The 22,964-nt window shown below is 34.1% G+C and overlaps 1 protein-coding gene across 1 annotated transcript; it reads left to right on the top strand.

Annotated features, from left to right (window-relative positions):
• Positions 1-5,962: 5,962 nt before the first annotated feature.
• LOC129221235 (uncharacterized) lies at positions 5,963-13,963 on the top strand. Its single transcript, XM_054855692.1, has 3 exons — positions 5,963-6,124; positions 11,092-11,548; positions 13,654-13,963. Exons 2-3 carry the CDS (start codon positions 11,273-11,275, stop codon positions 13,690-13,692), a joined length of 315 nt encoding a protein of 104 aa, XP_054711667.1. The 5' UTR covers positions 5,963-6,124; positions 11,092-11,272; the 3' UTR covers positions 13,693-13,963.
• Positions 13,964-22,964: the final 9,001 nt, after the last annotated feature.

Here is a 22,964-nt window from a genome sequence, read left to right as displayed (position 1 = left end):
CCGTGTCGAAGAAACATCATTTTTCATTGTGTGAATGTGATTTTTATCTCGCCTCTAGACCAAACTGTAACCTTCACCTAGAAAGCTCTTTCTTTATATTTTTATTTTTCCTCGTCTTCTGTTTGGTTTCAATTACTTTACTTTTTTTTAAATTTATGGTTATAAAAATACACGATTTCTTCTTTGAAGATTAGAAAGTAGGCTTTGTTATTATCGAGGAGCAATAACGGCAGGGCCCAATTTCCCAAGAGGCAGAGTAGGCAGCTGCCTAGGGCGCCAAAATTTTCAGAGGCGGCTAAAAAAATTTTTTGCTTTACTACATATTTTTAAAATCAATTTTTTCTTGTAATTTAATAATGATTACTTTCACACATCTTACGAAAATCAAATGTATTTCAATCATGATAATGGGGTGGTTTCCTTCAGTCAAAAGTACTACTTTTAGTCATTAAAATGGATAGAATGAGCAAAAAAAAAAAAAAAAAACCCATGGACGCAGAAAATACTTTCATTTTCCCAACAGTTTTTTTAAAATTGTTTTTTTTTAAATGTCCGATTTTTCAAACAAGGCGTGTTCTTTATGACGTCACAAATGCATCTTTCTACTACGTTTCCACGTTATGATAATCAAGCAGCGAATTAAAATTTCGCTCTACGCTTGCTATCAACCATATCGTTGCCAATGCACGTGAATAAAGATGCGAATTAAATATTTTGTTCTGTGAATGGCAACATTGAATGGCATTTCATCATTTGTGATGTCACACGACAGAAGTGTAAATGATGAAAGCGCACCGATTTAAGTAATTTTTTTTTCAATATTAAACTTAAATAAGTTATTTAAAAAAATATCTGAACCTATGTTTTTAAGCATGCTCTTTCAGAAAAAAATACTTATAAAATTTTGGAAACGACCCCATTGATCAGCGTAAAACAGTAAGTGAAGACGAAAAGCGGGAGTCAATTTCAGAAAGTGTCGTAGCGTTTGACCAGAGGTCGCAACGAGATTGGAGTTCGAATAAGATTTTTAGTGCTGTACCAAAGTTTATTCAGTACAGGTTTCTTGAGTGATTGACGTTTATTTTCCTTTTTACAATATTGAAACATTAAAAATCGTTTTATGTTATTATTAAGTCTCGGAGACAAATCGCAACTCCAACGAACTATAGGGGGCACTGCAGTCACTGACTAATGGCGAACGAAAAAACTAAAACAAACGCATGTGGTAACGAAGAAAATGGTAATAAGTCTAGTAAATTTTGTTCGTATGCATGATTTTTTCGCTTTATTCTTTTTAAATTAATTTTCAAAGTCTTGTGGATATTCTGGCCCACGTAGAAAGAAATGAGAATTCAAGAAGCATTACTAAACGTCAAAGATTAATGCAAACTACGTAGTTCGTAGTTCTAAGCAGCTATTTCCACGATGTTGAATTCGATATTTATCAATTCTTGATAAAACTAAATAATTGTGGCCTGACAAGAATAACAATTAATGCTAGAAAATTCAATATGACATTACAAATTATTATCGAAAGAAGATGATACTTTTTTGCCTTGCTTGGCTAGCGCTTATTGTTTTGCATTTGTAGCTGAGTTATTTCTCTCGAATTCCCGAATCGGTTAATTTAAAATTTTTCTGTTTTGATTTTTCTAATTTCATAGCTACGATTTAATTGTGTCATGTTATGCGAATCATCATCAAAATTCTCACGGATATATGGTGGTAGTTTTCTTTTCAGTTTGATTGACCATTATTTCTTTTTACTTATCGAATTCTGTAATCTTACTACCATTTTATTCCACTTATGATAAAAATAAAAATGGTTTAACTAAAAACGCGAAATGTCGCCAAGGATACTTAGCTCGCACAATACTAAAACTATAACCCTAAACAAATTTGGCGAAACCTTTCAGCTGAGAATAAAAGCAACAAAATAAATTCTTTCTCGGTTAAACATTTTTCATTTCGTTCTACGATAATATATTCACGAAAAAATTTTGCATACTGTCTATTCCAACTAAATGCTGCTGTAAAATATGGTTTGTTAAATTAATTTAAGATTAAAAAAAACCCATATTCTTACAAATTCACACAAAACAATAAAATTTTTACCTGGTATAACGTTATCCAAGTTTGTTAATCCAGAGTTTTCTGGTGTTAACGCGCTTTCACCATTTCTCAATCAAATCACTTTTTAGAGGGAAATAATGAAAACTAACATTATTTTGAGGAGCTCGAACACTTTCTGTTGCTGAAAGCAATCCAAGACACATCGATTGCGTTAATAAATACTCAGAACAAACTGCCTATGTTTAAGTCAACAGACTTACGTGGAACGCAATGTGGCAATGTTTTAGTTTTTCCGGCAGTTTTGTAAATCACCGCAAGGTAGCGTATTCGAGCGCTGGAGTTGCGAAATAAAAATGAGTGACAAGCGAAAAAGGCTGAACGATTTTAAGTAACGGAAACATGCTAAATTAAAAATCGAAGAACAATAATGAGTATTCAAAAATTTTTTTGACGTGATATATTTTTTTCGAATGGGCAGTTTTCAAAAGCGGAAATGAGAAGAATCAAATGGGAAGTAGCGTTAGATATAATTAAAAAACAATTTTAAAACTTTAAAAGAAGAAAAAGGAATATGTTGCAATATTACCTCCAAATTTGCCGAAGCGTCAGAAAAATTTATCGAATAAGGAATTTTTTGGGAGATCGCTGCGATCTCCCATCGGGGCGCCTCTGAATGTGAAACGTCATCATTAATTCATAAGATTGACAGTTTAAATTTCGGAAACACACTTCTTTGCGTGTTTTTAAGTTTTTGCTTCTTTCAAGGGGAAGGTGTTGTTCCTAAATTCGGCCTTGAATAACGGTAAAGGAAAGGTAAAACCAGGGGTGCCCACCTAGGGGGAGGTCATGGCGCAGACTGCGCCATTAAAATTTTTAGAGGAGGGGGGGTGTTTTTAGGGGTATTTTTCCTTTTTTTTGGGGGGGGGGAGGCTCTTGTTTGCTTAATATATAACTTTTCCAAGTTTAAAGTTATTTTGGTAAAGATGAATAACTGACAAAATAGTTCTAAATTCAATATAACTCCTAAATTCTTTAAAACAACTAAAATGCAGCTTTACAATGGGCAAGTTTAATATTTTATCAATAAGTATAACGAAAAAGACTGGACGAAAGTATCAAGTCAAAGACAAAAAATCTGGGATTGCAGTAAAATTTTAGTCGAATAAGACCATTTACAGCCACAACTTCAATCAATGTCGCAATTAGTGATTGTAAGTTTTTTTTTTTTTTTACAGTAATGATAAACAATTAAAATGTGTTTTAAAGATGACAATTTTTGTGCATGAAATTTTGGATTTCTGTTTTTCCCTTTTTCAATGCATTTTGTGGCTAGAAATGAAATCTCTCTCGCAATTCGATATTGTTCTTTTTCATTTTTTAAAAATTATGTCAAACGATAAAGACTTGAAAAAAAAAAAAAAAAAAAAAAAGGAAATTGCTATTTACTTTTCTTATTGCTGTCATTTTCTCATTCGGGGGTTTAAGGAAAACGTTTTTACTCTCTGATTTTATGTTCAGAATGGTTTGAGGCTTTAAATGCACGTTTATTATTTTGTTGAGTCTATAAATGCTGTTATTCTTACTTCGACATTCAAACGAATTCGAAACGCCTAGGGTTTTAACTACTATTTGCAGAACGATAATGTCAAAAATTACGACGTTCGAAGAGATGTTTAAAAACTCCAAGGTCAAACTGCCGCTTTAGTAACTGCTCCCATTTAGCAGAGGTAAATGTGCATGAATTGGTAATTTGGCATTGGGTTCGAGGGCGGGAAAGGGGGGGGGGGTGAAAGCCTCCAACATTAATTTGAATTTTTGAGTTTTGACGTCTTAAATTCAAATGGTGTTTTTCGCAATCACGAACTGCGATAGGACCCTATTCGTCTTGTTTCTACAAATGGAATGGAAATGGCCAAGAGACTTGCATCCGTCATACTATGAATGATTTTCTAGAATAGGTAATACGAGGCATGTCCATAAAAAAAGAAATGGTGATTAAGATGCGGTAGTCAAAGATGAAGATTTTATGACCACCAGAACACTTATCATCAAGAATATTTATAGCGTATAACGGAATGCTTTTTAAGTTCATTAATCTTGATGTTCTTCCTGAAAATCCTGAATTCCACCCCTCCCCCTTTTAGAAGTAAAATTTGCGTAAGTTAAGCCGAGAGTGAACGTAAACGTTGTAACCATGGCGACGAAAATTTCTCCTCTTCAAGTCAAGTGAGGATGATAATAAGCAAAAAAAAAAAAAAAAAAAAGAAAAAAACACGAAGGCTCACGCGTTTAAAGGAGCAAAAAAAAAAAGGAAAAGTCGCACATGTTAGAGGGCGCAATCCACCCCTAGTGGTGTCTAACCTGCGCCCCACGAAAGCCATCCATATGTGGCTCGCTGTTATGTTTGATATTACGAATCGAAAACTGCGTTCTGGAATCTTCCAACGCAACCGATCCACTGCACTCGGCATTAAGAGCGATTGTTTCAAATTTTAAGCCAAACAGTCAAAAATTGATATGCGAAAAATATATGGATATGGAAACTTCGTTATTATAAAAAGAACACATAGCAATGATAGCAACAAAATTTGGTTTGTGATTTTCTCTCCTTTTCTGTATTTTCCCATGTTATATAGAAGAAAAAAAATAAATAGATGCAAATTTTATACGTGTTCTGGACCGTAAGTTCATATGAATATGAGGTACGACCCCTCGGGTAAGGGAAGGTTTAGCACCTTTGATTTAAATATTATTTTTCACGTCTTTCTTGGAGGGAAAAATTGCAAACTGTGCATGACTCATACTGTAAAGGGATGCTTTCTTTACATCCAGAGCTGTCATCATTGGGACGGAAATCCGTCTTCCTGTGAAAACCCAAGTCGAACTTACAGTCTCAAAATATTTTTTTTTCTTTAACTTCCAAAAAAATTTTGTAAATTAACATTTTGTAAATTTAAAGTTAAGAAACTATTTTTCCTCCCATAGGAGAAAAATATTTCTGAGATTAAACTCTTCAGTGGAAACATAATTTTGTTATTTTTCTCGCATAGCTCAAAGGGATCCTTGTAACTTCGAGTCCTTTTGTTTTTCTTGTGTGCAAAGTTTATTAGAAATATTTTTAGATTTGAAGGGGCCACTGTAAAAACGGCCAACGTTCAATTTACGAATTAAACGGAAATGTAACGAACTCATAAAAGGATAATGTCAAAGGAAATAAGTTTTAAAAATTATTTTTTGATAAAATTGAGTTCAATATTACAAATACATAGTATACATTACTTAAAATTGAGATTCACGTTACAGAATGAATCAGTAAAACGTAAAGCAAAGATTTCCTCAAAAAGTGGACTTAGGTTGTTCTTTCAGTGGGCACTTCATTTGTTGATGTGCACAGCTGGCACGAAAAAATATAATTTACAAATGTTACATTATGTTTTAAATGCTTCAAAATTTTCTAATTACACATTTCAAGTTATCCAATGTCAATCATTGTTGAGTTGTCATCACGCAAAAAGCAAAAACCAGCCTTAACGAGCAGAAACATTTAGACCTAACTAGCAACAAAAGCTAACACTGCATGCACAAGGATTATTGATGTAGAACAGTATGGAATTAATGTTTCGACCCGCCTCAAAACCTTCACTTAATTTCGCTTCCATTCGAGGAACCAAGGCTGCAACCTCGCAGCGAGTATGCGGGGGAGAGATTAATTCGAATGAGCGTTCCATCATCCCCTCGCCTTTGTTCTTATTGACGCGCGATGACCATCCGGCGGAAAGAGGTGATTGCCGTTTAAAACTTGTTGCAGCTCAGGTGAAAGGAAAACAAAAACAAGAGAGGAAAATTGGATGCGATCCGATGCGGCTCTTGGCGATTCTTTCTTGCATCACGACGGAGGGTAGAGATGACGTCAGACGACCTCGTGCGTGATTGGGGAGGAGGGAATCCCTGCTTTCGACACAAAGAACCCAATTTCGAGGAGGCCCTATATAAGCTGGGTATCAACAAGTGAGTTGGTATTCCATAGACTGCTACCGGAATGAAGCTTTTGGTAAGTCCTACTAGAGAATCTTCATCCTTGACTGGAATTATAATTTGGTTCCTATTTTAACTTAAAAAAAAATCTTTCTAAAAATGGTTTTTAATAGAAAATGGGATACAGTGTTACAACAAAGATAAGTAGGCAAGATATATTTAGCTGCTATTTCACTGAAATTTTTGGCAATCGAAATCCTTAATTAATCTCCTTGGTCGAATATAACTCTGGAACCGAAAGGAAGTTTTGCCTTTTGATAAAATAATTATTTGCGATGTGGGTATGCGCACATACGTACATCGCACATCTGATAAAAGACGTCATTAAAAATAGCAATATTCTAACTATGTTTACAATTTCCTGAATCGTCAGACAAAATTTTCCAAATGAGGAAATAATTGGGAGATCACAGTGACCTCCCAATGGGGTGTGCCCTGCGTGTCTTTAAAGGAAAAGTACCAAATAAATGAGCACGGTTGTTGAAGTTCGTTTATATTTTGTTATTAAATTATCTTTCTATGACTTCCGAAATATTCAATTAAACGTTAATCAAATTGACGATCTAATTATGCTATTAAAAATAACAAAGCCTTGTCAGCCCAAAATGTTTAAATTCAATATTTTACAAATCTCAAATTTAGCCTTGCTCTTTTCGCCAATTATCTTTTCTGCGCATATTTAAATGTTTGGCTTCTTCAAGATTTGTTAAAAACAAGGGACAAGGTGCTATTATTCCAAGGTACGTATGGAATGTTACAAAGATAAAAAGTTATTTTAAAGTTAGAAAGAATTGCATATAGTAATAAGAATGCTTTGGGGTTGTTCATAAATGATGCCACTTTTAATCAGCATTTTTGACCTACCCCTCCCCCTTTTCACAAAGTGTCACACTTCACCATACCCCCTCCCTCCTTGTCACATGTCACGCTATTTTCATAAGCCTATTCTTTTAAAAATGCGTGATGCCACACTTTTTGTAACCCTCTCACTCCCTCTTGTTACAAACTGTCAAATTTCACTTCTACCTCCCTCCTCAAAGCGTAACATCATTTGTCGGCCGCCCCTTTTGTGATCAGGGTACTTTGCTGTCAATTTTTAGAGATTCTACTCACAAATTCACTTAGTTATGTCCACCAAAACAATTTCCTCAAATACAGAAATATGTTAAGTATACGTTCGTATGAATGAGAATCTATTGCATTATTTGATTAAAGATTGTTTTATTGATATCGTGAATGTCAGTGGCGCTGCCAGAAAAGAAAGTTGGAGGATGATATTGTTAAATTTGGGGAGGAGGGGCGATATGGTTATTTTTCGTCCTTATCTATGGTTATAGGAGCTTCTGAGTTTCCGGGGGAGGGGATTTATTTACCCTAATATATGCCCCTGGAGAAAGCTCATGTCATAACCAAGGTTTCTCAGTCGTAGTTTTGGAGTTGGACTGATTTTATGGTAAAGGAGTCGGAACTTGGAGGCTTTGAAATGGTTGGAGTTCGAGTCTGTGATTTTCACTCCGACTCCGTAGCCCAGGTTATAACTTTACCACGTTTCCTATTTTTATCATCCCAGTTTTTAAGAGTAGTTCTTATCCTACCCTCTCATTACTTGATCTGTGAATGAGCTAAGTCCTCTAAAAAAAATGTATGCAACAAAAAACATGAATAAGTAGACTTTAGAATAGGAATTGAAATTCCGGTATTCTGTATTTTTAAAGCGTGATACCGTAATACAGGTATTAGAAATTTCTCAAGAACTTATCTAAAACTAATGATTATTTCGTTGACATATTTCATAATTTTGTTAATTGCATTATTGTATTATTATTAATCGTAATTAATTGCATTATTTAAAAAAACAAATTATGATCATATTTTTAAACGAAGGAACAAATGTAATAAAAGATCAATAATAGTTAGAAAAGCAATGTATCTATTGAATTGTCTCTAATTCTGGAACTCAATTCAGTGCACAAACTTCCTGCAGTTGAAAAAACTGTTTCTGAATGCACGCGGGTCGGTGATACTTAAACAATGCGCGAAACATCTCTAATTACCTCGAAGTCATTCATCTTCAAATGATTCGGTCACTTTAGTATTACATTTGAATAAATCCTTTTGTGTGTGTGTTTCTTTTGTATTGTGTGCATTATCATTATCATTATTATTATTTGAATTAATAGCTAGTCGTAATTTCTATTCGAGAGACGATACTTTTCCAATATTAACAACCTCTTCAACGACTTCCCATTGATCAGGATAGGTTTGTGTTTGCTTTTTATTAGTCCGGTTCGAAATTTACGATGCGCATTTTAATCTTGTTAGTTTCTTTAAATCGTTTTCGTTTTCTTTTCAAAATTCTTTAGAATTTTAATTATGTAAATATCTGAAAATATGTTCTAGTTGATTATGCCGTACCTCTACGAAAAGTTTCCAGGCACTATATAATTTCTAAACATTATTTTGCCAAGTATAAAGCTAAAGAGCGAGACAGGACAACAAACCAATACTGTTCACAAGAAATTAGCCATTTGTAATACTAACAAGAAAAAGTTTTTGTAAATATGGGGTCGTTTCCAAAATTTTAAAAGTATTTTCTTCTGAAAGAGCATGCTTAAAAACATAGAATCTGACCATTTTTTAAATAATTTGTTTAATATTTTTGAAAGATTACTTAAATCGGTGCACGCTTCTGCCGATGGCATCACAAATGATGAAATGCCATTCAGTGTTGCCATTCACGGTCCAAAATATTTAATTCGCATCTTTACTCACGTGTATTGGCAACGATATGGTTGATAGCAAGCGTAGAGCGCAACTGTAATTCGCTTCTTGATTATCATAACGTGGAAATGCGGTAGAAAGATGCGCCATAGTGATTCGTTTATGACGTCATAAAGACCACGCCTTGTTTGAAGAATCGGACATTTTAAAAAAATAATTAAAGAATAACTGTTGGGAAAATAAAAGTATTTTTTGAGTCCATGTATTTTTTTTTTTCTTATTCTATCAATTTCAGTGACAAAAAGTACTACTTTTGACTGAAGGGAACAACCCCATTCAGTTCAGTTGAGACAAATATTGGAAAAAATAAAGTATCACTGCAATGGTTGGTTGGAATAAATTATTCATAGGATAAATACATTCTTAATTACACTTGAAATTAACTTCCACAACAGAGCAAGTGAATGAGCAAGGAAATGGAAAAAATAAAAATATGGTGCACATAAGCTAGCGAAAGTGATATTCATCTCACCACCTAGTAATGGAAATATCATTTTGCAATCATTTCGCTACTTTAATTTAATGGTATTCTATTAAATCTTGCTTTTCAAGTCAAAAATTTTTTTTTATCAATAGCTTTATTTTGATACTGTATCATGGAAAAAGAAATGTCATTTTAAAATAAAATTAGATACCTAATAAGTTAAATGAAAAGCTGTTTAATTTAAACTATTTATTAGTTTCAGCCAATAGCTACATCGCCACTCAGTGGCGCACACAGGAATTTCTCAAAAGAAGGGTCCAGGATCTAAGGTCCACCTTTCTCATATCATACTTCAACACGCATAATAAAAACAACGAAACAAAATCATCATCCTAGCACAATTTATGTTCACATGCAGGTTCGATTTTGTAGGGGAAGAAAGAGAGAAAATAAATTTTAATTTTTCCACTTACTAAATCTGAAAATATTGTAATCTTTGCTTGGGAATTATTTTACGTACCACATGCATAAGATTACAGTCAATTCAAAAAATTCAAAGTCCATGGGAGGGGTCCGGATCCCCTGGACCTTTCCCTTGTGTGCGCCACTGCGTAACCTAATACGAATAACCAAAACTAATACACATTGTTAAACATGAAAATCTTTTTATTGGTAAAATGTATCTAAGTCAAATTTATTTATATTTTTAGTTTTAATTATTGTTATCAATACCATTAACTGATTTTGTTGTTGTTGTTATTCATGTTATAATTTATTTTGAAACATTTCTAATTAAATTCAAACTTTAATTTATGTGGTAATATGTTTGTTTATTCGTCACCACCGAATATTGCTACTAAAATTAGTTTTAAGATTCAAATTCCTTGTCGTACGTATTGCCATTTTTAAATAAGTATCTCAGTTATACAATATCACTTTATTTCCACAGACTCATTTTAATTTAAATCACTTGGGTATAAAATTGTAAAATGGTGATTCAACCGTCACGTATGGGAATAATCGGACTCAATTGTTCCTTACATTTTTGCTTATACACAAATTATTCAAGGTCAAAAGTAAAATATTTTTCGACCTAGTGAAAAAAAAACTTGACTGATTTGTTAAGTAAAACATTTTTTTCTTAAATACTTTTTTTAATTTGTTATCACTTTTGGATATTAGTTTCAAGCTTCTCAATTCTAGTAAAGTACCCTCTGAATCTATTGCTGCAGTTTTTAAAAATGTACTAGCTGTTAGGGCGGTTGGATTAGCCGCCTACGGCTGGCGGTGGTTCATGAGTCCGTAATATACAATAAATTCTAAACTGAACCTCAGCTTTGAAATGAATTTACTAACTTAATTAACAATATTAATTAAAATATATCATTCTTGGGGGCGGGGGGTAACGGTTGAAAAGCTTACCCCACCCCGCACCGAATCAAACTGACACCAAGACTAAGGATAAGTGACTAGTATGTGGCGAAAAAATACTTTTAAACCAACTCGAAAAATTGTGTTATTTGAAAATTTTCAAAAGCCCAAAATCTACAAAAATATGTGTGTTAACTAATTGTACATCTATAATTACTATTCTTCTTTTTTTTTTGGCAACGATTGAAAAACTTGTCTCACCCACCAGTGACAAAGTATGATGTAAGCTAATGGCAATACAAGCTTTTAATAACCAGATAAGAATGCTTGATGTGTTTCATACAATTAGCTACTGTTGTTTGGTTTTAACTAGTCAAAAATGTTCACTTATTTTCCCTCTGTTGCAGGTTTTCCTATTCCTAGCGCTTTTAGCGCTGACTGCCGCAACGAAATACAGCGGAGGCGGCGGCGGCGGTGGTGGATATAAAGGAGGAATGGGAGGATACAGAGGAGGAATGGGAGGATACAAAGGAGGAATGGGAGGATATAGAGGCGGCGGTGGTCACATGGGTGGCGGACGAGGAGGATATGGAGGAGGTGGAAAATACGGCGGAGGTGGCGGAGGAGGAGGAAAATATCGCGGCGGTGGCATGGGTGGACACATGGGTGGCGGAAGAGGAGGATATGGCGGAGGCGGAAAATACGGCGGCGGTGGCATGCGTGGACACATGGGTGGCGGACGAGGAGGATACGGCGGAGGAGGAAAACACGGCGGTGGAGGTGGAGGACATCGTGGAGGTGGCGGAGGATACAAGGGATAATGAAGTGCGTCATTGTTATGACGTAAGAGGCCAAATATTTAAGGTCAGTGTATTCCTTGTCTCATTTTATTTTTCTTTCAGAGTCGATTTATATACCCCTCATAAAGAACATTAATTATGATTTAGCAACAACCGTATGCTGAGCTTACTATCCAGATAAAGTGTTCAAACTGAGCTTTTTCTTTAGTTGGGAGCGTGGAATCGGATTAAACGAGTAAATAACGATAAAAAAAAGTAGAATACAAATGAAAATAATCCGTGTAACCGAACATCTGACCGCCACTCAGTATTTTAATGTAAATGATACATTAAAATAGATTAATTTTCTTACTAAACCAACATTTTCCTTCTTGTTTTTACTCAGCTATATTCTGTGGTACTACATGCCATAATGTTTATGTTAGATGCATATGTTAGGTAATTGGGTACATTTCTTTTCCAAAAACTCTTAAGGTTTCAATTAATGGGAGACATACAACTCGCTTTGCCTCATAGAACGCAATGATAAAGTGAAATAATATCTCCCCTTTTTTGATTGGAATTTAATTATGGCGTAATCATGTGCTATTTGTGAAATATAAATTTCAACGGACTGTGCAGAAGATGAAATTGCAACTTATCACCCTTTCAGAAGAATGACAGGTTGTCGAAACAAAGAAAAACAAAATATTCATTTTTTTTCATCGTTAATGAAAAATAAATGCAATTGTTATGCTATGATCGTAAAAACAAATTTACAAAAGCTCGTACAATTTGAAAAATGACGCCATGCACACATATAATTTTAAACCCTTGTTAGCCGCTATATTTTCCCCCAAAAGATGTTATAGACTGCGAGTGTAAAGTGGTGTAGCTGCACTTTAGATCACGGTAAATAATACAGTGCTGGCCAAATTATTAGACTAAAGAGCTTTTTGGTTTTTGTCTTTTTTGTACACTAGTTGTACTAAAATACTATTTATTTTACTGTTAAAGTACAGTACATATTGTACAATGACTATTACGTATTTTAGCATAATTTAATGTTTGCAGGTGGCAGCACTGTCTGCTTTGTTTATGTTCTTTGTTTATCTACCTACCAGGAACATAACTTCAACCAGCTTAAACAGTTCACTAGTTCTTTTTATTAGTGTGTTCTGTTATATTTAAAGTTAGTTTTAGATAATTAGTGAGTATGTGTATGTGAATATATATAATAGAGAGTATAAAATGTTTTTTTACCTCCTTCTTAATAAAGTTAAGAAACGGTGTAAACCTTGTGACAAGTATGCCAAAGAGACTTAAAATGCTCATCAAGAACAAGGGAATGCATACTAAATATTAGATAATTATTTCACTGTTCGTTAATGTGTCTATAGTTATGTAATCAATAAAGAATATGCTTTTAAAAGTCTTAGTCTCTTTTTCTCTTTTTGCCTCAAACTTTCATTACTGTAACTCTGCACCTTATATCGACCATTTTTGCAATTGGAAAATATGCATCTAGGACTAACAACTGTTGCGAAAATAGAGGTATTGCAGGTTAAACAGGGACACGCAGTATAACATGCGTTCATAATAAAACTTTCATAATGATAATGTTCAAAAGTACTGATTTTTTGTGTAAACCCGGGTGTAACTTGCATTAGAGCTCACGGGAACCCTGGTGTAAACGCTAATCTTACAGCACTGCATTTAATGCTTTTACTCATTTCTGCACAGCCGGGATCTGCACGGTTTTAGGTACAAAAAATTTCTGAAACTGCTTGATTGTCAATAAAAAGCACCACATCGGCCAGGAATAAGGCACTTAGTAGAGCATAAAAGTTACTTATTAGTTTTATAAGCACTGAAAAGAAGTAACATTTCAAATATTTACTTTTAAAAATAATTAATAAATTGAAAAGATTACTGAAATCGTTTAAATTTTATTCATAAGTCTTTGAACACAGTGTGGATGGATAATATTGTCGACGGTTTAGGAGGGAAGGGGGCGTCATGACCCCCATGACTCTTCCTTGTATCCGCCTCTGATTCAGGCCACCTCAATATCATGAGTACCAAGCAATTTGTGTATGAATAGTATTCAACCACATCAATAAACTGATTAGTACTTGAATGTTTTTATAGTTAGTTTGAATTAATTATGTTTACGCATTTATTTTCCAGATGTTCAACGGCTACACGGTGGAGAAAAGATCTATGTGATCTTCTACGGCCAGCCTTCTTTTCGCAAAGTGATATTTTTAGAACACAACGTATATTGTATAGTTTTTATCCATTTTTAAAAAGTCCATGCCATTAAAGTTGCTTATCATATACAAATGAAAAAGTAAATTACCAGCATTTGTTACTTTAAATGAAGAATTGTAAAGTTTGAACAATCGAAAGAAATAGTTGATGATTTTTATTTTGCATAGTCATGTAAATTTCATATTTTTACACAGTTTACACCAAAATAAAATGCTTATTTTTTGTACTTATGTAGTTTTATTTTGCGTTTAGAAAATCATTCAAATCCTTCAGATTTGGCCGATCTTTTAATGTATGTTTGACGAATCAAGTTGCAAATTGTTATAGACAATAATACTACCGAATGAAGGTCATTTTAACATTTTCCATGTGTTGCCATAGCCCGTTTTTACGTTTCTTAGCATTTGACATATGGTACGGTAATTTCCTTTTAAATATCTAGCATTTTCCACGTGGTACGATACTCAAGTTTTTTAAGTTTTTAACATTTTATACACGGTGCGATACTTAGCTTTAAAGCGCATGGTACGGTATTCAGCTTTTTTATGTTTTCAACATTTTTCAAAAGGTATCGTATTTTCTTTTTAAGTTTCTACCAGTTCAGTCACTGTACGCAATTCATCTTTTAAGTTTCTAGCGTTTTCCACATCGTGAAGAATTGGATTTTTTATTCAGTATTTCTGTATTCTCATTAATATTGATAAATTATAATAGTATTGGTATCCAATCATAAGATATTCTGCAATGTAAATTCATGCAAGAATTGCTAACTTCTAAAAAATATTATTAAAAAATATATATTCAAAATAAGTCACTCAAAAGACAAGACACCAAAGCTCAGGAGCAAGGAAAAGTAAATAAATAAATAAATGAGTGAGAAAAATAATTAAATTTAACAAATGAGGTAGCTGAGAAGCAAGGATATGTAAGATCCAGAACACAAAATTTGCAGATAACGTGTACAAACGGTAGAGGAACCTCTCCTCTGTTTTTAGGCAATATATCTTGTAGCCCTGGTAAGTGCAGCTGTACATCATGCTTTAGAAAAAAAAATCAATGATATTTGTCTAGGACCTGAAATTAAAACGTGTTTTACTCAAAACTTTAAAACATCCACTTAGGGTCAGTTCCGGCAAAAAAAAAAGTGTGATGTAAAGGGAAACAAACTTTTGCCACACTAGAGGTATTTTTTGAAACTAAACAGTATGCGAATAAAACCTATAAGTAAAAGAGATTTTGAGAGTTCCGTGAGTCTTTAAATAATTGTGTAGGCGTCATCATTGTTTGAAAATGATAATGTGAAAAAGGTTGTTGTTTTTCTTTGTAAGTTTAGTGATTTTATATTTTCTTCTCCTGGAGGTCTATAAATGCAAAGTAGGGAGGGGAACAAAGTGGAAGGTTACTAAAAACACTTAGTTGAGAAGTTTCCACTTAGGGGCCATTCATTATTTACTTAAGGGTCCCGAGGGGGAGGGGGTGGAAAATCGCTAAATACACTTACTTCGGGGGGGGGGGGGGGGTCAAACCCATTCTTACGTAATATTTTCCAAGTCGATATTTTATCTTAGAAATTGCGCGCGGTCAAATGGGTTGGCGGGGATCTATTTCATTTGCGTCTGGAAGATAAAAAACGTATTAAGAAGAACTGTTTTTTACTTGTTTTACAAAGAATGAATAGAATTGAATTGAAGCAAAATATTGTAAGTTTTGGTATGTGTATAGGGTGTAGAGCACATGTTACCAAACCGATGTTAATCATGTGAAAAGTAACATCTTATTTGATATTTACAAAATGAACTGCAAATACAGATTTCTCATGCATGGCAAATAAACAAACTCAAAATTTCCTTGAACAAACAACGCACATACATACACATAACTGTTGTCTGTGGGAGTGGGAGTGTATTATTACATATATATATATATATATATATATATATATATATATATATATATATATATATGCTACACATGGGAGGCATGTCAGATTTTGGTGCCCATAAGGGGGTCAAAAGTCAAGGAAGGTTGGTTTAGCCTACATTTTCATTTATATGCTTGCCCTAACGGTTTTCACTTCAAAATAATCATTTTGGCCTTAATCATGTTGGCCTTAAAGATTTTACTCAGGCTCAAATATTGACTTGTAATATTTTATGATAAAGAAATACTTACAAACGATTTTTTTTGCATTTTTTACTTGTATTTAAGGCTAATAATTATCATTCAAATGATTTTTTGATCCGAAGTTTAAGATGTGTCCAATTTCTCAAAAAAGTTTACTAGCCTTAAAGCTTTTACTCAGACTGTATGTAACATATACTATTATAATGACGTAACATATAGGGAATTTAAAAAAGAGCCTCTCTTTCTTTTTTAAAATTTCCTATATGTTACGTTAGTTCCGAACAAATTCGAAATTTCAAACGAAATTCACCTCACATGGAAAAAAATAGGCCTTTTGATTGTTACAAAAATCGGTTATTAAAGCGTGAGAGGATTTCTTACCTTCCAATTTGGAAATGTTTGTGGTCTTTTCATGAAAAGTGAAACCCCCAAAACCGAATTTAAAAACAAACAAACAAACAAATTTTTATGCACATTTCTGACGACCTGGTGCAGTTCGAACGATAGAAGTTTCTTTCCTTTCCTTTTAAATTTAGAACTGAAAAAAAGGAGATTTCTGTTGACGTATTATTTTAACTATTAGGAAAGTAATAGCTAATTTTAAAGGAAAACTAATTCCATTACTTGTCAAGAACGCTTTGGCAAAAGCTTTGTGAGTAATTCGTTAATTAACAACCAAATCATTCTGCATACAAAATTTTAAATTTCAAGGATATCTAATCTCGCTATAATCGACGCTCTGTGAATGCGCTTCGAAAATGAAAGCATTTTTAGAAATAGGTTGTCACGCTACTATACGAGAGCTGTCAAGGCGACTTGAAAGTGAAAGCGGATTCTCAGTAATAAAATAATCTTTAAAATCTACTATTAAAACGAATACATTAATTCCCACTTAACAAGCATTCTATTGCATGCGAGAATAATATAATAGTAGGGTTTAGGTGGGAAAAAATGATCAGACATCGATGGATAGACAGTTCATTGTCAAAAAAAATAGTTGTTTTATCGGAAAGCTTTTTTTCCTTCCTCTTCTTTTTTCATCGTCTTACTAATACGTTAACATCTTTACGTTAATCTGCTTTTCCTCTCTTTAATAAGCATTTACATCGCGTGGCTAGAAAAAAAACTCTCAAAAGTCTCCTGACAACGTTTTTGCCTATGCTTATGTAAAAAAAAATTCCCTGAATCCCATTGAGATGAAATAAAAAAAGGTAGAGAGAGTGAAACTTTTAGTTCTTGAAGCAAATATCCTAAGCCACGTGTTATATTTGAAAATATAAGAAGCAGTCAAGTTTCTTTCACGCAAAATGTGTCTCTCATTCGTCGAAGGAGCCATGTGACTTGAGATCTTTGCCTCATCGTTTCCTAAGCTAATGATTGGACTTGCTCCCTCCAGTTACTAAGTTGCTAATTCCTGTTCTAAGCTAAATCCAAATAAAACTACTGTTTCTTCCCCCGAACCCTTTTGGAGGGGAGGGGAATACAATACAACAATACACCCCCCTTCGTCAGTTTTCCACAGTTTCATAGCCATTATATTTATTTGGAGAGGAAGGAAGCATTATATTGACCGTTAACATTCTTTTGGGGGGATAGACATGTGAAACGTACAAAAGCAAGATTATTTTTAGCAAGGAGGTAGACCCAACGGAGTAGTCGCCCCTAAAATATTTTAAAGACCATTAAAAACGATCTTTTTCTTTTGGATTTTTTTTTTTTTTTTTTTTTTGTGTGTAAAACCGAAGAATCAGAGAGTCGATCTGATTTTGGGGTAAAGGAGTCTGAGTCGTTTTTTTTTCATCAAAGTCCGCAACTCTGCCAAAATTTCTGGCGTCGGACTGATTTTTGGATACAGGAGTCGGAATTGGAGTCAAGAGTTTAAGACTTATATATTCCAAGAGTCGGAGTCCGTCGTTTTTTCTCAGAGTCTAAATTTCATCCGAAGCTGTGGAGTCGGAGTCGAAGGCCCTAAAATTCTAGATGTCGGAGTCAGGAGTTGGTGGAGTCCCAGCGACTCCACAGCCCTATTAAAAACATTTGCGCTTTAAATTCATTTTATTAACCGACGAAAAAACGGAGGAGGTTCTCAATTCGATACGTATATTTTTTTTTTAATGTATGACCACGCATAACTTTTTACAGAACAGTCTGATTTTGATAATTCTTTTTTTATTGGAAAGGGTATACCTCGAAGGTGGTCCCATAAAAATTTTGAAAAAAAAATTCCTACCCTAAGGGTGGGAAAAGGGGGTTGATTTGTTGTTCACTCACAGATTTTTTATGTATGACCACACATAACTTTTTACAAAATAGTCCGATTTCGATAATTCTTTTTTTATTGGAAAGGTTATACCCTGAAGTTGGTCTCATATAAATTTGGAGAAAAAATTCCTACCCTAAGGGTGGGAAAAGGGGGAGCTTTGTTGTTCACTCACAGATTTTTTTATATATGACCACACATAACTTTTTACAGAATAGTCCGATTTAGAATACTCTTTTTTTTACGTGAAATACACCACCAGCTCAGTCATTTCCAGCCGAGGACTGCAGTTTCGTGCTTATTAGCACTCATCAGCCCGGCATAGGAAAGTGACTGAGCTGGAGATGGAAAACCTCTTAAGGAAGCCAAGAGCGCGAAACAAACTGGTAGCTAATATAGAATTAGCAGACCAGACGAGTGACCGAAGCAATGGTTCGGTTCAACTCGAAGATTGAACTCGAGGCAAGGTATATTCAGTAAATTACCGCCCATTAGCCTGGGCTAAAGCAGAAATACGTGAAATACACCACCCCTTTACCTGCACACGGCAGTGTAGACCTCTCAATCTCTGGTACTTGTGATTAGGGTTAGTTTTCAGTGCCAGTCGTCAAACATTTTTTATATTCAGGATTTGTATGAAAAAATAGGGCGAAGTTTAGTGATGGTGACATACTATTTTTAACCGACGAAAAAACGGAGGAGGTTCTCAAGTCGACACGTATATATATATATATATTTTTTTTAATGTATGACCACACATAACTTTTTACAGAATTGTCCGATTTTGAATATTCTTTTTTTATTAGAAAGGGTATAGCCTGAAGTAATTCCCCTATAAATTTGAGGGAAAAATTCCTACCCTAAGGGGGGGAGAGGGGGGTGATTAGTTGTTTACTCCAAGATTTTTTGATTCTGAGTTGGGTATTTCAAAAAAAAAAAAAAAAAAGCTCACAATGAATGAGCTTCAGACCTGTATGTCTCTCGTGTGTACTGCCGTGGGCAGGTAAGCGGCAGTATCTGCAGAAATGAGTTTTCGAGATATTTGAAGAAATGTGTGTTGGATTCAGTAGTACTAACAATAAGAAAATGTTGGAGTTATATATTTTTTCCAGCGGAAACCAAATAAGTTAGTTTGTACAACAAAGCTAACGTACAATAGATGACAAAATGCAAATTCGTCAGCAATTTGTGTTATCGTAGAAATATCGATCACAGTAGGAAAATGCACACGAACATCTTTATACAGTGCATTATTCTTTAGGAGTCACTGCAATGCCACTTGAAGTTTACCTATATCAATTTGAAACTCCCTAGAATGTTCTAAATTTTCACAACTTTCTACTACGAGCACTAATCCAGTTTGATTAGGTTCAAGCGGAAGTTGTTCCGCCAGCTCGACCACATCCTGAGCAAAAAGGATTGCCTGCCCTTTGCACCAGTCTTGGCTCAAACGATTTTGAACTTTTATTAGTTTAAGAAATGGCACTACTCTGCAAATAAAACGTTTCTCAATTTCCGATAACTCATCAATTTCTGTAGGTATTGCAGCTACCGACATTTTGTTCCAATAGCCCTGGGGTGGAGTTTTATGTTTTTTAATATTGTTTGAGCATCGTGAACAAGTAATTATATTACCTAAAGCTACCAGTTCGTTAGGCAAAATAGAGCCTAAATTTTTAGTTTGCAATTTCCTACGTTGCTGAGGATACAAATTTTTTTTGCATATTGAACACAAGTCAGCATAAACATTAATTGATTTCTTAAAGTTTTCTGCGTTACACTGGTTTCTTCGCTCGCGAGCTGCTTGTCGCATGGCGCTCAGACGATTAGTTCTCTCCTCGGAAGATTCGTGAAGTACCACCATTGCTGAACGGTTACGAGCAGCATCCAAACGCAGCATACGTTCGTCCTCAATTTCATTTGAAACTCGCTCTCTTATCAGATCTAAACGATGAGCGCGTTGCTCTTCACTCACATTTGAAAGTCGCTCTCTTATCAGATCTAAACGATGAGCGCGTTGCTCTTCAATCTCATTTGAAAGTCGCTCTCTTATCATATCTAAACGACGAGCGCGCTGCTTATCACCTTCTTGCAATAACCTATCGTTATTGTAGCTTCTCATTCTCGACAGTCTTTCCTCGCGCTGACCTAAACTCTCCTGTGAACGTGTTAATGTAATTCTCTTTCTGTTTGCTTCCAACCTTTTTTCTTTCTCATTAATAGATTCTTCTAAACATCTTTTCCTCATCCGAGCAGCATTTTTTGTAGGCCTACCCATGTTAGTATATAAAGCCTGCTTTTTTAAAATTATTTATGTAACACAACAGATAATTGTTAAAATACGATTATATATATACGTATATATATATATATATATATATATATATATATATATATATATATATATATATATATATATATATATATATATATATATATATATATGTTAATAGCTAAATTAAGGTAGGTAGCTATTTTAAAAGTAATCAAAAATATAAGCATACAGATTATAGCCACATTAGTAGCTTATAGCCACAAAAAATTATAAAATAAAAACTTTTTAACAAAAAAATTGAACCGCCGAAAAAACTGAAAAGCAAAAAATAATAAACCATTTTAATTAAACCTTAATAACTAAGTTCTTAAACTGATGTAAGTATACCTAAGTATATATTTTTGTAATAATTTAGAGTTTTTAATTAACCTTAATAACTCAGTTCTTAAATTAATGTTAGTATACCTAAGTAGTTTTGAGTCGGTGCCAAACAATAAATAAACAAAGATCCCTAAATTACCTAAATTTAAAGAAATAACCAAATAAAATTAGCAATGTAATGTGAAATGTCCGGCGATAAACATATATTGTTTCAGAAAATGCTCCCTCCACACGCCATCATTAAATCATGAGTACTAGTAGATCGTATACAACAAAAAGTACCTCTCGTTGGAGCTTTGAAACCTTTGGGACCTCGCACGAGAGAGACAAACAACCAGTGAGAAAAATCTTCAGGATCATTTATGCAATTAACGGCTACAGTTGTTATGCCATACTTACGCTGAATAATACTATGACCCACAAAACCATTTATTTGAGCTTTTAACAAGATGAGAAATCCTTCTTCAGTATAATGAACAATGATAGAAACATTTTGACTGTTGTATATGAGGCAAAAGCTCAGTAGCAGCCAAATACTCGACACGTGCTTCTTCGAGACCACTCGACGACGTTCGGGTTTAACTTCGTGAACTCTCGGCATTTTCCGGCGAAGGGGCGTGTCGCCATACGCCACCGCTGCGCCTCACGCTTTACAAAAATAATTAATTTGCTTGTTTGGCACCGACTCAAAACTACTTAGGTATACTAATATTAAATTAAGAACTGAGTTATTAAGGTTAATTAAAAACTCTAAATTATTACAAAAATATATACTTAGGTATACTTACATCAGTTTAAGAACTTAGTTATTAAAGTTTAATTAAAATGGTTTATTATTTTTTGCTTTTCAGTTTTTTCGGCGGTTCAATTTTTTTGTTAAAAAGTTTTTATTTTGATTCACTCAGGTTGATCTCTCACTCGCGTCAATGTTAAGTCTGCGGAATATTGTATTTTTACTTTCTTCTATATCTAATATATAGAAGAAAGTATTGGATTCGTGCAAATTTTCGAATTTCGAATTTTGACGGATTCGAACGTTTTGAGGTGTGCTGAGTCCATTTCGACTATTTTTGGAAAATGTCTGTCTGTCTGTGTGTGTGTATGTATGTGTGTGTGTATGTATGTGTGTATGTGTGTGTGTCACGTCTGTGTGTGACCAGTTTTTTGTGGCCGCTCTACAGCAAAAACTACCGCACGAAATCGAACGAAATTTGGTACACATATGTGCCCCTATGTGAACTTGTGCCCATTAGTTTTTGGCGCGAATTCCTCCAAGGGGGGTGGAGCATCGGGACGTTTTTTGAGTTACGCGTGCTTGCTATTCCTCAGGAAGTAACTGGCGGAATCAAACAAAATTTGGACCATATGTTGCCATTAACAGGAACAGGTGCTGATTCAATTTTGGTGGCAATAACTCAAACGGGGGTTGAGCTATAGAACGTTTTTTGTCGTCAATTGTGACTGCTGTATCTTACGAAATAATGAACGGAATGAAAGAAAAATTTATCGGCAAGTAGCCCTTAGTGGGTATAAGAGCTGATTTTATTTTTGTGTCAACAGCTAAAAAGGGGGCAGCGCAATCACCCGTTCTTTTTTTCCATTTTGAGTACACTATCTCAAGAAGTAATGCTACGTTCTGGTTGAAATTTGGAATATATGTGAATCCATATGTAAACAGGCTTTGGTTCTATTTTGACGCCGATCGCTCCAAGAGGTGTTGATTTTTTTTTTTTTTTTTTTTTGCGAATAAAAATATTTTTATTAATGCAACAATAAGAAAGATAAATCGTAATAGATTGTCGTCTGCGTATTTCTCGTGATTTTAATTGTATGGAAATGATAGGAAATATTATCTCAATGATTTAAAATTTTTAACTGTTGCCATCTTATGTTTGTTAACAAATAAAATATTTGTAATTCATTCAAGCAAGGCTTTTAAAATAACTTTCAATTTTCGTTCTTTGCTTTGCTTTTGCAATAATTCAGACATTGGGATAGTCGTCAAGTTTTTGCATGTGTCATTTTGTTTTTGTTGGGAATATTGCTTCCTCGTCAAGCATGGGGAGGGATCAGAAAAAAAAAAAAGAAAAATATAGAAGAAAGTTTCGTGATGGCCACAACATACTAGTTGGTAGCATATTTTCAATTTCGTAAAAAAAAAAAAATAAAAAAAATAAAAAAAAAAAT

Source organism: Uloborus diversus, chromosome 4 (assembly GCF_026930045.1).
Source record: "Uloborus diversus isolate 005 chromosome 4, Udiv.v.3.1, whole genome shotgun sequence".
Taxonomy (NCBI): Eukaryota; Metazoa; Arthropoda; class Arachnida; order Araneae; family Uloboridae; genus Uloborus; species Uloborus diversus.
This window is presented reverse-complemented; position numbering and strand designations above follow the sequence as displayed.